Source organism: Cyprinodon tularosa, unplaced genomic scaffold (genome assembly GCF_016077235.1).
Source record: "Cyprinodon tularosa strain WSP-4 unplaced genomic scaffold, ASM1607723v1 ctg265, whole genome shotgun sequence".
Taxonomy (NCBI): Eukaryota; Metazoa; Chordata; class Actinopteri; order Cyprinodontiformes; family Cyprinodontidae; genus Cyprinodon; species Cyprinodon tularosa.
The window spans coordinates 217,102-233,342 of record NW_024038969.1 but is presented as its reverse complement, the minus strand read 5'-3'; the positions used below and the strand labels follow the sequence as shown (position 1 = coordinate 233,342).

Below are 16,241 nucleotides of genomic sequence, written 5' to 3'. Positions count from 1 at the left end.
CCTCTTCCACGAGACAGTTGAGAAAACACACCTTTTTGCAAAACACCTTTTTTTTCTGTACTTCCTAAGAGATTGGCTAATCTGATTTATTCCTTTACTCATTTTTTTTTCTTCTCTGTTTCAACCTGTATATTTCCTGTATGTTTCTATCTACAATATGTACAGCACTGTATAAATTCTGGTTTGATTTAAAGTGGGTAAAAAAAATAAACACGGCATTGCATGGTATGAAACAACAAAAGTCAATAAGAGATTTGAAAATCTCTGTTTCTTTTGTTTTATTGCAATCAGTGTATAGAAAAAAGTAGAGAACTAAATTCTTTACAGTCTAAAGGTTGTTTTTCAGCATGATTTTAGAATTCAAAGTAACTTTGATGTTTGACTGTTGAACAGTTGTTACTCTAATCAAAGCACAAATCAAGACTCTGCATCACACATCATATTTGCACTGCATGACAAATTCTCAAATCCCTTTAAATAGAACTCAACTCAATGTTTCTATTGCATTTTGCACCATATGTTTTTGATCAATGCAGCACTTTTTACATGGGAATTTTCAATTCACTGCTGTAAGCTGCTCATTTGCTGTTAAAAAGCTGTATAGATAGAAATTTAGAGTGTATACAAAATGGCAATAAAATTTGTCTAATTCGAAGACAAAGCAAAACTGATATTTTTTTCTTCTGAGAGTTTTTGGTGACAAATAGCTTTTTGTTGAAATGTCTAAAACCATTTCCTGTTGTGTACTCGTGAGGAATGGATATCAATTGGTTAAAAAATAACAAAGATACTGTACCTACAGTTTCTTGACTGTTTAAAACTGGCTTGGAGACACAGTGATTCACAAGTAATGCCTGAAATTACTTGTGATTTAAAGTAACTTGATCATTGTTGCCACTAGGAAACTGTCAGGGTTCAGTCGTTCTAACTGGAAAATCATACAGTAGCAGCCATTCAAAATGACCCTTCCCAGTCAAACGCCAGCTGAATGGCAGCCAACCTCCAGCCACTGGAGTGACCTCCTCCTTCTCCTGGGTGTGCTTATTTTTTACTCCACTCTTTCACTGACTTGCAGGGTCTGACCAGGAGATAATGCTTCCGATTAGATCTTAATGTCAACAAATCATGGCAGAGAGAATATTTTAGTTCAAAGATTGATGTTTAAAAAAGGAACCTTAGGGGACCAGCCAAGGGCCATCAATGAAAGTGGGGAAATAAAGTGAACTTTAAAAGAAGGCATTTGGTTGTCATTGCATTTTCAGTCAAACAGTTTATATACTTAATGACAGCCAAATTATCTAACCAGGACCTTATATTCAATTAAATGTAATTAAAATCTACCCAATAAAAACAGTAATAGCAACCTCAGAGCTCTGCCACAAGATTTCGGCTTAGAACATACATCATCAATGGTCTGTTGCAATAAAATACTATTTTCAGTGTCCCAAAACAATTATGAATATGAAAAAACAGAAGTTGAAGAAACTAACTGCAAGCTTGCCTAAATAAGAGATGCAACTGATATCTTACACTAGCTGCACTGTCTTTTCCCCTTGTTTGCTGGCAGCTCAGGCCAATTTCCTTCTACTTTAATCTTAACCCATGGCTCCACTTCTGCAACTGCTTCAAACGCATAATACAAATCAAATATGCTGTATTGTTCTGTGTTAAGATTGATGAACATGCTGAAATAGTTGGAAGCCCTCAAGTAAAACTAACTGATGAATCTGTATAAGATAACAAGACAAGATGTGGATTCTTATGGCAACACTTGAATCATTTCGGTTGTTTAATGCACCATACTGGTAATCAAGGTGATGGGAAATTTTTTCACCTAATTTAAGTCCAAAAGGTGGTGCAGATATGAGAAAGACGACATCTCTGTGTTTGTGCAATTGTGATTATGTGAAATGGAGCTCATGAAGGTGAAAAGTGAAGGTGAGGCAGTGTGCATGTGTCCATTTTGACATCTGTACGGGTGTGTTGAATTCCATTTGAGTACACTGGATAAGTGGCTCAGAGTAGTTCACTTGCCAGAGCATATTAATTTCAAAGCCAACTCTCAGACAAACACCAGGGAAGTGGGAGCAGGGAGGCTTACTGGCTAATCTGGTCAGAGAGCGAGCTGGAAGCAGCACAGAATCCTTAATGTGGGCGGATGTAAAAATGTAGAAAAAAAAAATCTAATTAATGAGCGCTACAGCAAGATGTCTCTTTGTGCACAAGCCTGCTGTGATAAGGAAACAGATGAGCAACTAACAGAAAAGTGTGTGTTTAAAGCAACTGATGGAGTGTTAAGCGCCGCCAGCTCAATCTGACCTCCTCCCTTCACTTCCTGTGTGTGAGCTGTAGTCAGAAACCTGTGTATGGGTGCTTACACTTGGATGTCAAGCATGATCCTTTTGTCCTCTTCCACATGGATGCCCCAGATGCAGTCCTGCCCCTTGTCGTAGGCCTCGGGCCAATTAGGAGACAACACCACACCAGCAGAGTCTGTGATCTCTCCGCTGCACACAGCTGTAACACATGGAGACAAGCTAAGTCAACACAAAAAAACAAACTCTAAGCATTTTACAATAGAAAAAGTTCAAGCCGCTCCAAAAGAGTACATACTACTGCAGGGATACTTTAATTTAATTCAGCAAACCTGGGCTTTAACGGACATGTGTAATGGAATTTACAAGCTGCTCAGCACAATCGCCATAAAACTGTGTATTAACAATAAACCACTTGGCGACCATGACCCTAAAGAGCAACACATTTAATTTTCCTACTATCCAGCTTTATAAGAACGGTTTTCAATTTCATTCTGTCGTAGAGGGACTGTGTAGCCATTTAAGCAACTAAAGTAAAGTTCGGAAGTCGTGTGTGTGTGTGTGGTGTGTGTGGGTGTAGGTCTGTTTAAAAGATGAGTCTGGATAGAAAAGGTTTTGCAGACTGTTATTAAATACTGGGCATATAGTCTATGCTCTGAAAAGTTCAGGTCAGGGCAGCTATTTTGTGCCTTTAATCTTGAGCCCTTGAAAAAAATCTGCCCTGCAAGCGCACATATCAAAGTTAATCATTCCTATAATCTCATGAGGGAATTTATCACATATCAGAGCAAACCAGTTAAATGCTGGTTGGATTTAGTGTTTGAATAAAAGTCATCTCTGCCTATTTTAACGATCGAGCAAACACCATGAAATGCTTATAATCTTAGGTCAGATGTATTTGACTAGACCTTTTGGTCGAAGCGAGTTGATGCCATGGAGGACACTAGAACATTGCAGGATCCATTCTCCACTGATAAGCTACATCTGAACCTCTCTAAAATTGCATTAATACATAATTTAGTTCAATAATATATTCAAAACAAAGAGAAGAGAATTTTTCCTTCATGTAATTAAATAATGTAATGCATTGTAACTGCATGTGTCGAGCCCGTAACATGATCAGCGACCCCTCACACCCCGATCATGGTCTGTTCTCCCTCCCTCTAGGAAGAGGCTTTGCAGCATCCGCTGCAGGTCCAGCAGGTTCTGCAACAGCCCTCCCCCACCCCAACCCCCATACACAGACTGCTGAACTCTGCATCACACTTCCAACATTATTTCACACTACCAATGTGGCTGTTCTACTGCATTTTGTAGCATATTTATTTTTGCACTGCACTATACCTTTACATATTACTGTCCTTTTGCACCATTATTTTCTAAACCGGTTTCCTTTTCTCCTACACTGTTGACATGCTGATCGCTGCTGCACTTTATAAGGGTAATGTTGATTTCACTGTTGTAAGCTGTAAGCAACCTAATTTCATTTTTGGATACACTCTGTATTTACAAAAGGATAATAAAGTTGGTCTAAGTCTATTTATAACAGTTGTAATAATTCCAACATTTATTTAATTAATTAAATGCTATTTAAACTTAGAAGCAATTTTTAAGTAAATGACATAATATTATTCCCTTTGATATTTTGTTGTTTAAATACAAAAACATAAGTATAAGTAGTTTTTATTAGCCGGTTTACTAGATCTCTACTCATGTAGCTAACCTGCGATCAGCATTTTAATAAATATGCTGCCTATGGTTTATAAGCTGATGTTCTAAAAAATCGTCCCTAGGTTTCCAAGCTACAACTGTCTGTATTTTTCTGAGCAGAAAGAATTCCTACAACCAATTTTAACAGCTTTCTCTTTTTTTCTGTGCCCTTAAAAAAAAACTTTGAAATCCTTGGTTACCGTAATAGGTTCTCTGGCTTCTCATTAGAAGGAGTTTAAGCCAGAGGAACACCTTTAAATGTTTAGTGGTATTAAAATCGTATGATGGTGAAGGTTCTGTCCACCATTTAATTTCATTTCATTAAATGTCATTTATATTTGACAGGGACAATGGAAGTAGCTAGGGTGCTACATATGAAGTTTATATATAAAGCTAATTTTCAAATCCTGTCCCTGCTTTTATATTCAATAGAATTTAATACTACAGTACTTCAAATTATGGGAACAAGAACATAATAATGAAATAGTAAAACCTGCATCTCATAGACAACTCTTACCTATTTATAATTATTAAAAATGAGTACATCCTTTGTTTGTTCTAAACAAGTTGTTAAGCCCAGTAGTGAACATTTTAATTAAGCTACAGTCTTGATGTCAGATGGTGATGAGTTCCAGATCTAAGAGCGCTTAATAGAGAGGGCCGTCTGTCCAAAGCTGGTCCTGCAGTATTGAATTTTACAGTCATGGTTTGAGGTGCTTCTGGTAACCCAGATGCTGCTGCGTCTCTAAACTGATAGAAATAGTGGTGCAGGTGCCTAATGATTAAAACGAAACTGATTTATAAATCAGTGACTCAATCAGAAACAGATTCCTAATCTATCAAAAAAATTATATAAAATGACACATAAGAAATATAAATTAAATTCATTATTTTATATTTCTTATGGGTGGTACAGAGGTGATAGCGTTTTGGATTTTTTTTCATAATTTTTATTGCTCCATTGTATAATGAGCCTATGCTTTGGTTGAACACCATAGCACGCAACAGCAGGGCTATCTGGTTTGCTATGTAGCTCATGATTAATTTCAAACAGCTGAAATTACTTGGTATTGTTTTTGAATTTTTCTTTATATGCTTGTCAAATTTAAGCTTAGGATCTAAAACTAATCCAAGATTCTTTAATTCTTTAACTGGAAGGTTTTTTTCATTTTGTAATTCAAAATTAAATCGTTTTAATTCAAGGTTTATGATGGAGATGCACATGGAGACGGATTTTGATTGATTTAAAACTAACTGATTTGGGATGAATCACTGTTGGATCAAGGGCATGGGAATACCAAAAAGGGTAAAAAAAAAATTTTTGTAATTTTATTAAAGATTTTGCTGTCTTTAAAAGAGTTCAACTGAACTGAGACAGCTCAAGAATTAAACTTTAGTTGGTTTTTTTTATCCTTTTTCGATTTATGACACAAAATATCTCTGGTCATAAAATTACAGATTTCAACAAAAGCCACTGTAGTATTTAGCTTTATGTTCAGACCTGTATCAAATTAACTGCTAAATCTAATGAACCTTCACATCATTCTTGGTTGAAAGTGTTTTATTTTCAACAGCACATAATAAATATTTTGTGGAATAATAATATATTTTGTTTGGCAATATTGTTTAATCTTTCAAGCAATTATTTTTACATTCAAATAAAGATTTGTAACCATTATAATTATCTTTTAATGCTTTATGTCATTATTTTAGTAGTTCTTTTTATTGGTCCATCTGTTGGTTCTTTAAAGTGTTTAAGTTGAGCAGACTTTATCATAGAATTGAGAGGCCTGGTGTGATAAATTATGTCATATTAACTTGTAAAAGAAGGATCTACTGTTAATAGAAAATTATTTTCACAGACACTAGTATTCAGTGCTAATAGATGAGGGTGGGAAAAGGTTTAGTGGGAAAGTGTGAGCACTACTTTCTTGATAAAGATGGGAAAAACAGAAGGGCCTGAGCATAAAACAGGGTTAAAATGGGATCTAGTCAAAATCTGTTCACTTACCCCTACAGGCAGGCTCTGTCTCATTCCACTGTGGGTTTTGTGCATCCACACACTCAATCACTACAGAGCCCTGCTCCAGAGTGTAGCCAGGATTACACGAGAACTCAACTACCGCTCCCATACTGTAGGTGGAGTCGCTGCTGCTGAAGTTGCCATATTTTACAAAAGGCTCATAACACATCCCTTTGGCAAAGGCTGCATAGACAAAGTAAATAGACTTAGGACTGTGTGATATGGTATGTACAAAATGAATCCCTCTGCAGTCTGCAAGATCTGCTTACCTTCATATCTGATGGCTGCACCAGTGGATGTCATGGTCCCATCTGTGGAGAACTCCACGAACAAGTAACGGCCAGTACTTAGTACACCCTCATTTGGCAAATATTCTACTTCATAAGAGTCATACACAGGTGGGGAGTCAATGTTATTTCCATTTTTTATCAAAAACCTGCATGGAAAAACACAATAGAAACAACACTGTTAGGTCAAATTGACTTAAAAGGCTATACAAAAGTAATATATACAAAATATACATACAAAAGTAAAAAGAAAAAATCCAAGAGAACAGCTTGCTCTTGTAGCTAACATTGTAAAAACTTTGTAGTAATATCCTAGATCACTCTGGTAATGAGGCAAATGGCCATGCTGCATGGTAGCCATGTGGATCAGTAGATTCAATTGAAAATATAATGAATCTGCTGTCCCTTATTTCATGCTACATCAGTCTACTAAATTCACTGAATGAAAAGAATGCTTTTAAAGGATCATAGTGACGATATGCACTTTAAAATTCATCTATTACTCTAAAGACTTTGATCATTAATGACCCTTGTGAATGTAATACTCTGTTCACATGGATAATGTCATTCAGATAGCGGGTTTAGGGCTTGATACTATCAGGTATTAGCTTAAAGGAATAGTACACCCAAAACATGATTAGCCTTCATTTTCTACTCACCTCCATGCTGAACAACACTCTGGAGTACTTTTTTGATATCTCAAATGCATCTGGAGATCTGGGAGGCTTCTTGCTGTCTGCTGACATTCAAATAATGGAGGTCCATGGCGCCCGAGACAGAAAGGTCCATAAAAGTCCACAAAAACGTGTCAATATTCCTCCATACTGCTCGTCCAATGTAATCCAAGTGTCCTGAGTGGGTAGCATCCAGAATTTACTCGAAACGAAGTCATTTAGAATGTTTTTAGAGCATAAACAGTAGTGTATAGGATTTCCTAATAGCGCCCCCATGCGCGCTCACGATTCTACGGAAGCCGGCAGACCAAACCGGAAGGAAGTGCGCATTCAGCGTCTGGTCTGCCGATAATGCAAGCGTAGAAGAAGAAATGTGCTGTTTACCTGTGCAAAGAAAGAAACAACGAAAGAAAAATGTCTGAGGACTTCAGTGTTGAGGAAGAGCATGAGTTCTTTGCCGAGCTGAATGCGCTGGTTTGGTCTGCCGGCTTCCGTAGAATCGTGAGCGCGCATGGGGGCGCTATTAGGAAATCCTATACACTACTGTTTAGGCTCTAAAACGTTCTAAATGACTTCGTTTCGAGTAAATTCTGGATGCTACCCACTCAGGACACTTGGATTACATTGGACGAGCAGTATGGAGGAATATTGACAAGTTTTTGTGGACTTTTGTGGACCTTTCTGTCTCGGGCGCCATAGACCTCCATTATTTGAATGTCAGCAGACAGCAAGAAGTCTCCCAGATCTCCAGATGCATTTGAGATATCAAAAAAGTACTCCAGAGTGTTGTTCAGCATGGAGGTGAGTAGAAAATGAAGGCTAATCATGTTTTGGGTGTACTATTCCTTTAAGGGAACCACGACACAAGGTCAATGTGTTAAGTTGGCCTTTTAAATTCCTCAGATCTTAATCCCTTTGAGCATCTGTGGGATGCAGTGTACAAACAATTCTGTTCAATTACTCTTAGATCTACAACTGGGAAGACCTAAAGGACCCATTAGTGAAAGTTTTGATAAGACATATAGATTCATATATGTATGTATGTAGATGTATATATATATATATATATATATATATATATATATATATATATATATATATATATATTAGTGTTGCACCAATGGCATTTTTTGGCCCTAATACCTGGCTGTGCAGTATTGGTCAATAACGATATCATACAGATACCATCTGTTTGTAATTGATGTGTATGTGTATACATGAAGAACTGCAAACTACTTGAATGTGAAATTATTTCCATCGTGGCTTTATCAAGCTGCTGCCTACCTTTGTGAAACAGAAAAAAAAGGCTAATACTAAGTGAATCCAGTAGAACTTTTTATTGCCTACCTGGAATGGGTGACAATAGCTGAAGTTTAACTACTACGTTAAGTTAATTTAAGTACATTAGAGGGAGAGAGGGTATGAAAAATAAGCTTTACTTCTTCACACCCATTTTTCAGAGAATTTACCTTAATCAATGTCATTTCTCTGGCTGTATATACCGACAAGTTTATTTGGTTGAGTTTCTTTTTTTCTATTTATGGTCAGGTGAATTTAGTTAGTTTGGAAATTGGTGTTTTTTTATGTAAACCAGTCTCTTTTGTGTGTATTTGGTTGATTAATTTATTGCTGTTTGACAAATTGTCTGTCTGAAATTGTCTGAAATAAATTCCTATTCATTCATTCATTCATTCATTCATTCATTCAGTCAGTCAGTCAGTAATATTTAACTAGTTGAGTTTATTCCCTTATAGAAAAAAACTGAGCTGATGAGTTAGCCCATGTTTTTCGTAACAAACCCTAAACCTTAATTTTAAAAGGTAATTTTTAAGGTTTTCTTTTTTTCCTTGTGTGTATGTCAGTTAGAGCCCACCTGTCATCGTCCTCTGCCAGAGCAACCTTCTCAAAGTGAATGTGAAGCCGATGGCCTTCTGGGGCCTCCAGTACCCAATGGCAGGTAAGATTGTTGCTGTAGTTACCAGGGAAACCGGGAGAAACGATGCGACCATAGGTGGCATTCTTTATCATCCCCCCACAGGATGCTATATGAGAAGAAACCAAGCAAGAGAAGGCAGCAAGAGGATAAAAAGTTAGAGGGTAAAAGCCAGATGAGAAATGTAATGAAACTATGGAAGGGGGATTTCAGAGAAAAGTCACTGTCTGTGCACAGATTGCATCAATATCCAATAGGCTATGGCTGTGCAATGCCAGACAGCTCTCCTGGGTCTAAGAGTGTCTTAACACAGCAAAATGGTAGCGGTAGCGCTATCAGGTGAGAACAGCTGCAGGCAGGCAATGTGAAAGGCTGGAAGACGAAGAAGAGCCTTTATAAGGAGTAGACTGACAGCCACATGTTCTAATCAAGGCAGCCAGGTCCAACGGCTTTGTTTTGCCCAATCTCCAAAGAATAGCTCCTTCTGCACAGTTGGTCTCTAAAATCAACTCAGTGGGAGACTATCTAGCGAAAGCGTTCATTAATCAAAATTACCAGTTGTCTTCAGGAAGGCTGGAGAAAAAAAAAAAAGGCTCACTTAGTCTTTATTTTTTTCTTCCGAAGGCTCCTTTTTGTTGTTGATTTCAATTGTTGAAATTGTGAGGAATTTATTTATCACCAAGATCTTTGTTTTGATTATTATTTAGTTAAATTATTTAACTGGATAATGAAAGTTGGTAAAATTTCAACACCAAAATTAAATAGACATGTTGACATGTACAGTATAAGTCATGCACACATTCTTTAAATGTAGCTATATGGGGCAATTGAGTTTGTTAAGGTACAGTTCTATAAAAAGTGTTTGCCCCCTTACATATTTGTTGTTTTGTTTTTGTCAGAGTTTTTTGTAACATTTTATTATCCGACACAAAGATAACGTGAGTAAATTTAACATGCAGTTTTTGAATGACAGTTAAAAGTTATCTATATGAAAATGAAAGCCAACCTCCTAATTTGCGGTAGGGATTATAAATGTCTTTGATCTCAGGACACGGCAGTGTTGTATAACCAGATACAATTTTGAAGGATTTACTTCAATATACCTAACAAAGGAACTAGGTGTCTTACCCACGCATTGAGGTTCCTTTCCACTCCAGTAAGGTGTGGTTGCATTACGACATGTAAGCATTTTGGGACCCTGCAACTTGTATCCAGTGAAGCAACTGAAGTAGGCCTCTCCACCAGCATGGAGATGTGTCACCGAAACCTCCCCACCCACAGGTTCTTTTGGGAATGCACAGCTGAGCACAAATGCTGCAGAGAACAGAAACATGGAAAAACAGAAAAAAAAATATAATATATAATCTTTTATAATCACTTCAAATGAGGCACAACTTCTGTATGCAGCTTGGCAGCAGTGTTTCCTGCATCAATAGGTGAGACCCCACCCAACAGACAGACGGATAAGAACAGTAGTACATAACTTCAGTGATGTCATTCTTACATATTTTTAACTTTTACTTTTTTTTTTCCGCTATTGTTATATGAATATCCAATCTTTTAAAACATGTTATTGCAGGGATCAAAAGTTTAATACTCTGCATACGTGCACCCATGGACAAAATGCATTTGTACAATCACTGCTACATTGTCTGTATGCTTTGTATTGTGCTCACCACACCGAGTCCCCTACTAAATCATTGTTTATCGTGTTAAATATTTGGGTATAGAAGGGTAGCAGTCTTTTGTTGGCCAATATCTCTTCAAACAAATCAAACACTATGTTTCAGCCAACAGACATAGTCCTTGTCAAACACATATTCGCCAAATTAGAGTTGTTCTTTTTCCTGGTCCATCTGTTGTTTTTCATTTAACAATAAATGCAATAAGCTGACTTACAGAGCAATGTTTGAATCCATGGTTAATAATAGTGCTGAGTGAATCATGTTACTCCAAGTATGCTGACAAATGCAGCTATTGCTGGTATCCCAGTGAGTCTGTAATATGGTAGTGGGAGGAAGAATAGCCTATGTAGCATCTGTCCAAGAGTGACAATTACAGTGAGGTGAGTTCATTGTTCCTGGAGTTGCTTTGCATTGTTGTCCTTACCCTGATTTCAAATAAATAGTGTAGAATAGGATGAAGTTAGCCAAGATAATGAAGTGAGCTAAGCAAGGCTTTAATGGAAGCTATTAAACAACCTGCTCCTCCTGTCTAATAACCACACTGTTCTACCTCATTAGTGTAGGGACTTTAATGACCAGACTAAAACTTTTTAACTTCTTGGAATGTGTGAACAACAGAAATAGCAACATAATTGGATCCACTATGGCCTGCAGTAAAATAACAAAGATGTTGTAAAAGCCCAACAAAACAGGAACTGTTTTAGAATCAGAACTTGATCAGTGTAGGTAAGGCATGACAAGTTTATTTGAAAAAACGCATTTCAGCAACAAGACCATTAAACAAGTCCTCTACATAATGAAAGGATATGAAAAAAAACAAATAAAGAGGTAAATTCTAGATACATTTTAAAGAAATGTAAAGAAAAGCTGGACTATAGACCGATATTATGGATGTTACAGACAGTTTGCTGTAAAATAGTTAAAAGATGCTCTAAACAAATACATTTTTAACATTGAATTAAACACTTTTTGTGCAAAACCCTTTTTACAGTTTGATAAATATTAAATAAGAAAGCATAAATACAGTAGGATTTAAAGGACAAGGGCAGTCTTTGTATTTGAGTGACATGGCAACCTGTCTGGAAGACATCTAACAAAGGACCACCAATGCAGTGCCCGGTGGCACCAATGGGGCCCTCAACGACTATATGGGGTCCCCTCAGCATCTTCTGTAAAAAGGACAACTAACCAGAGGGCTGAATTCTGAATTTTAATTTTATTCTCTTGCCGTTCTTTTGTAAAAAAGTTATAGAGCATTTCATTTTAGTAATCATATTTGGGAATTTAAGCATTTAGAGAGATTTTCTGCATTAAACAGTGTTAAGAGGGGATTGACATCTAACTGAACCACAGCTATTTCTATGACCTTATTGGTAAACTGTGGATATGAGATCAGCCTGTTATTTTGCAATAGTAAATTGTCCAGACTGTTCTATGTTAAAATGGTTTCATAAATAGTCTTAGATTAGTCTATTGTTTGAATAAAATCTGATTATGATAACCAAACATTTTTGAATAGGCTATGAATACTTAGACGGATATTGTTTCTTAGCGTTTTTATGGAATATTTTAAACATTTTTTTACCACTTTGACATAAAAGGGTATGATATGTACATTTTTGAGGAAAAAGATTGTTTTAACACAATAAGGAATAAGGTTGTAACATTAGTATGGATGTGGTAAACGCAAAAGTGTGAATATTTTTTCCGATGCACTGTTTAGATGATGAATGTAAATCACAATGTGTAATAGTGAATAAAATTGAAAACTTATCAACAAAATATTTCTTTGTACATCGCAAACAGATCTTTCTAGCTTTTTTATTTTAAAAAACTTAATTAACAACTATGCAGTGTGATATATTGTACAAGCACAACGTACATACTGTATGGCTGGAAACTCCAAGAAAAAAAACTCTGCAGAACGAATAAAGAAGGTACAAACCTGCATAGGTTCTGAACTTATGAGTTTGTCCTAAAGATGAAGCAGAATTACTGTCAGTTGCCCGTTGCTAACTGCTTTTGGACAGTAAATGTTATTACATCTGATTATAAATTCTCCAAAGTGTGAGTACTCCTGGTTCTTCAAATTAAACAAGTTCGAAACAGCAGTTGGCAGTTGGCAGACTTTTTTCAGTCAGTATAGTTTTTCATGGTCATAACCCCACAGCTCTAGAACTGTTATAGCTAGAGTCTGACATTTTCTGCATTTGTGGTTGACATGATGTAGAACAAATTTAATTCATTGAGATCTGCCTTTTCTCAAGAATGTCTTTATTACTGATGTTCGAAAAAGACCTATAATTTCCAAGAATAAAAAAAACAACTTTGAGTCATGTTTGAACTGATGCAGCTTGGTCTGTGTTCTACTCAACCAATTTTAATTTATATATTCAGAAACTAGAGGGTGTTCACTTTCAAGTAATGTATTGCACATGTAATTTGGGCTTACACTTCCTAAGTTATTTGCTTTTCCATTTGGGTATGCAAAAAAGGCAAGGATTACCCAAAATGAGGTGGATGTTAAGAGGTTAACATTTTCACACTAGCTTGATCTTTGGATTTGTACATTTTATTCAAGGCACAATATCAGTAATTCTAAAGCAGTAATTTGATTTTTCAGCCTATTTAAGCAAATAAAAAAAGCTTTTTTCAGAAGCTACAGATGTAACACTAATATTCTCATTGGAATATTTGGAAAATATACTGAATGTACTGTATAATCAAAAGTAAAATTTAGTGCTGAAATGTTACATTTTATTTTGTTAATTCAAATCAGAAAGTGTAAAATTAGTAAAGAAATCCAGTGGAACCCCCTGAAGAAGAAAAGTCCAGAAATACAGACACCTAATAGCTTCTTCTTAGCTTCAGATGTTCTGCAGAGATCCATTACTACTCCTTGCATACCAAGTACCAACCAAGTCACACACACTCTTCACAAATCAGCATTTTATTAAAAGGGGCAAGTGGAAAGCTGCACAACTAACCTGACACACATAAGTCAATAACTATAACCACTGTGCTTGTCCTTTAACCTATCAAGTAGTTATCATGACAAAATGCAGGATATCGAATTTCCTTGTAAACAAAAAGATGACACAAAAGAAAAACACTTAAAAGAAAAAAATGTGGAACTTTATCCTTTCACCTACCAGTGTTTTTATCTGTTCACAGCAAATTCTTTAACTTTCTTGCTAAGGCTACTCTAGTTTTTGTCAGACCTATAATGCCAGACAAATAGGATATGTGGTGGGTTTTATATTATTGTACAATTTCCCACTTAGAGAATGTGTTGCATGCACTGATGTAGGGAAGAGAGGGTTAAACTGCACAAAAATTGGAAGCAGCTCAGCAGGTTGGCTTTGAAGTGTTTTCACTTTAACCAGTCGTTCGTAGAAGAAAATGAATGGTTTGTTTTATGCTATTACCTGAATTTAACTTATCTGTTCAGAAATGTCATTCCATCAGTCTTTGAAGCAAAACATAAGAGAAAACAGCTCTAAATGCTTAATGGCCATAAATGTTTCTCAAGCTACTGACTTGTGTGTTTCTTTTGAGCAAGCCACTAGTTTCTTATGAAACAGGGTCCTGCTTTGCAGTAAATCAGTAAGCCACAGGGACAAAGCACTTTGCCCTTGGGTCATCCATTCCATTCATAGTTTATCACTAGCTCCAATGAACCTAGTTATTGCCATTATCATAGCAGCATTTAAATCCCTATTGAGCATACGACGGGGGAGCCAGAGGCAAAAATCGTGCAGCCAATTCCTGAAGTATTAAATTACGTGCTGCTTCCATTCCAGTAGATGTGGTGCTGGGCCATAAAGCCTGATTGTTTTGCCATTAGAAATAATACATCCACGGTGCAGGCAGCCAGGAAGATTAGCTGCTGGTGCTGTAGAGCCACAGGAAACAGATGTGAAGTTGATGTCTGTTGTTTTTTTTTTTTTTGCTTTGTTTTTTTTTGTTCTTGTTTTTTCTTTGTAGGAATAAAGAAGACATACACTTAAGTATACAACTCAACAAGTTTGAACCAAAGTTTCAGACCTGATTCTAGATCTCACTAGGAGCAAATTCTAAAATCAGCTTTTATTTACTATAGAATGATACAGATTTGTACCAATTATATAATCCAATGTTGATATTAACATATGAAAAATGAAATATCCAAAAAACGTTTTTGAAACTGACTGAATTTTATCAAAGTATCTGATTTATGCTAAGGTTTGTCAAAAGTTAAGGTAAAGAGATGGTAGAAAAGAACAGATAACAATGAAATAATATTTTGTTAAAATGAACGATTTATGGCCATTTATTCTTTCTACATATCTCCTTTATTCCAAAAAGATCCTAAGGGGCTAGTATCTACCTCCTGCAGTCAATATGAAGGAGGTGCAGTTAATCCTGAAGGGGTCACCAGTATATCACAAAGACAAACAAGAAAATAATGCATTCACACCAAAGGGCAATTTAGGATGGCAATTAACCTGACATGCATGTTTTTTTAAATGACATAAGGAAGCTGGAGTAAAGATGCAGACTCCACAAAGAAAAGGCACCAGCCAAGATTCAATTAAGAGGAACATTTGCTGTGAGGTGAGAATGCAAACGACCAAAGGACCATTCATATCAGATCACAAAGCATCATTTTAACATTCTCGTTATTTCCTATGACATACAATTTGAGTTTATTTCCTCATTAGTGTAGATAAGCTGTCACTTCCTGGGGTCCAATACAAATACGAACAAAAACCAGTAGGCCCTTAAACTGGCTTTGAAAAGTGCAGAACACTTCCAGCCATAGTTATGGCTTTCTGTGCATTTTTTTGTGATTAAAAAATGTTAATGCTGATTTTAACCAGAATATTCCATTCATGCATTGCTCTGTATTTAAACTGGCTTTGTAAAACAGTTAGACATTACTTTTTGTAAAACATACCCTCAGTGGTATGTCTAGTGAAAAGCTTTTGTTTATCACGGCTAAATAGAAGATTTTAGTAAAGATTTCTTACCACTTTGCTATTTAAACATTTTTCAGGTAAAATAAAATGCATAGAATAATCCCCTGGTCTTCAAAGTGGGGGCCACCAGGGGAGCCGCGGGAAGATGGTGAAAAAAAAGAAAAAGTTATGCATGAAATTATTTTTATTGAATAAAAATAATTAAACTATTCCTGTCTGGGTATAACTGCATTATGAAAACCTTTCACCTAAAGCTTACAAATATTATTTTCTGGTTGTATGTAAGACAAGAGTTTCCCACCCTAGCTGAAAGGGCTCTGAAATGTCTCCTTCCACTTGCAACCACTTACTTGTGTGAGTCTGGCTTTTCCACTTTAAAAGTACTTAAAACTAAACACAGATCACGTTTGAATGTGGAGAATGAAACGCGTGTTGCTCTGACAGACATCAAGCCCAGACTGGACAAACTGTAGAAGCCATCAGGCCCACTGCTTCCATTAGCATAGTACTGTATGTCTATGTATCTCTCATGTAGCCTACATTTGCTGTTAAGCCTGCATTATATAAAATGCCTGCATGTTTAATTTGGGACAAACTTTTATTTTGTTCACAAATCTTTCTGTTTTTAAAAGTTTCTGTTTTTATTAAAGTGG

General features: G+C 36.2%; 1 protein-coding gene across 3 annotated transcripts in view; it reads right to left on the bottom strand.

The window, feature by feature from the left end:
- LOC119786102 (seizure protein 6 homolog) overlaps positions 1 to 16,241 on the bottom strand; it is a 143,408-nt gene that overhangs the window by 17,498 nt on the left and 109,669 nt on the right. For all 3 annotated transcript variants that reach the window (XM_038289199.1, XM_038289200.1, XM_038289198.1), the window contains exons 5-9: positions 10,071 to 10,256; positions 8,883 to 9,051; positions 6,318 to 6,484; positions 6,037 to 6,231; positions 2,379 to 2,517 (exon numbers count right to left, since the gene is read on the bottom strand). In XM_038289199.1, the coding sequence (XP_038145127.1) occupies positions 2,379 to 2,517; positions 6,037 to 6,231; positions 6,318 to 6,484; positions 8,883 to 9,051; positions 10,071 to 10,256 (856 nt within the window). The remainder of the gene's footprint in view (positions 1 to 2,378; positions 2,518 to 6,036; positions 6,232 to 6,317; positions 6,485 to 8,882; positions 9,052 to 10,070; positions 10,257 to 16,241) is intronic.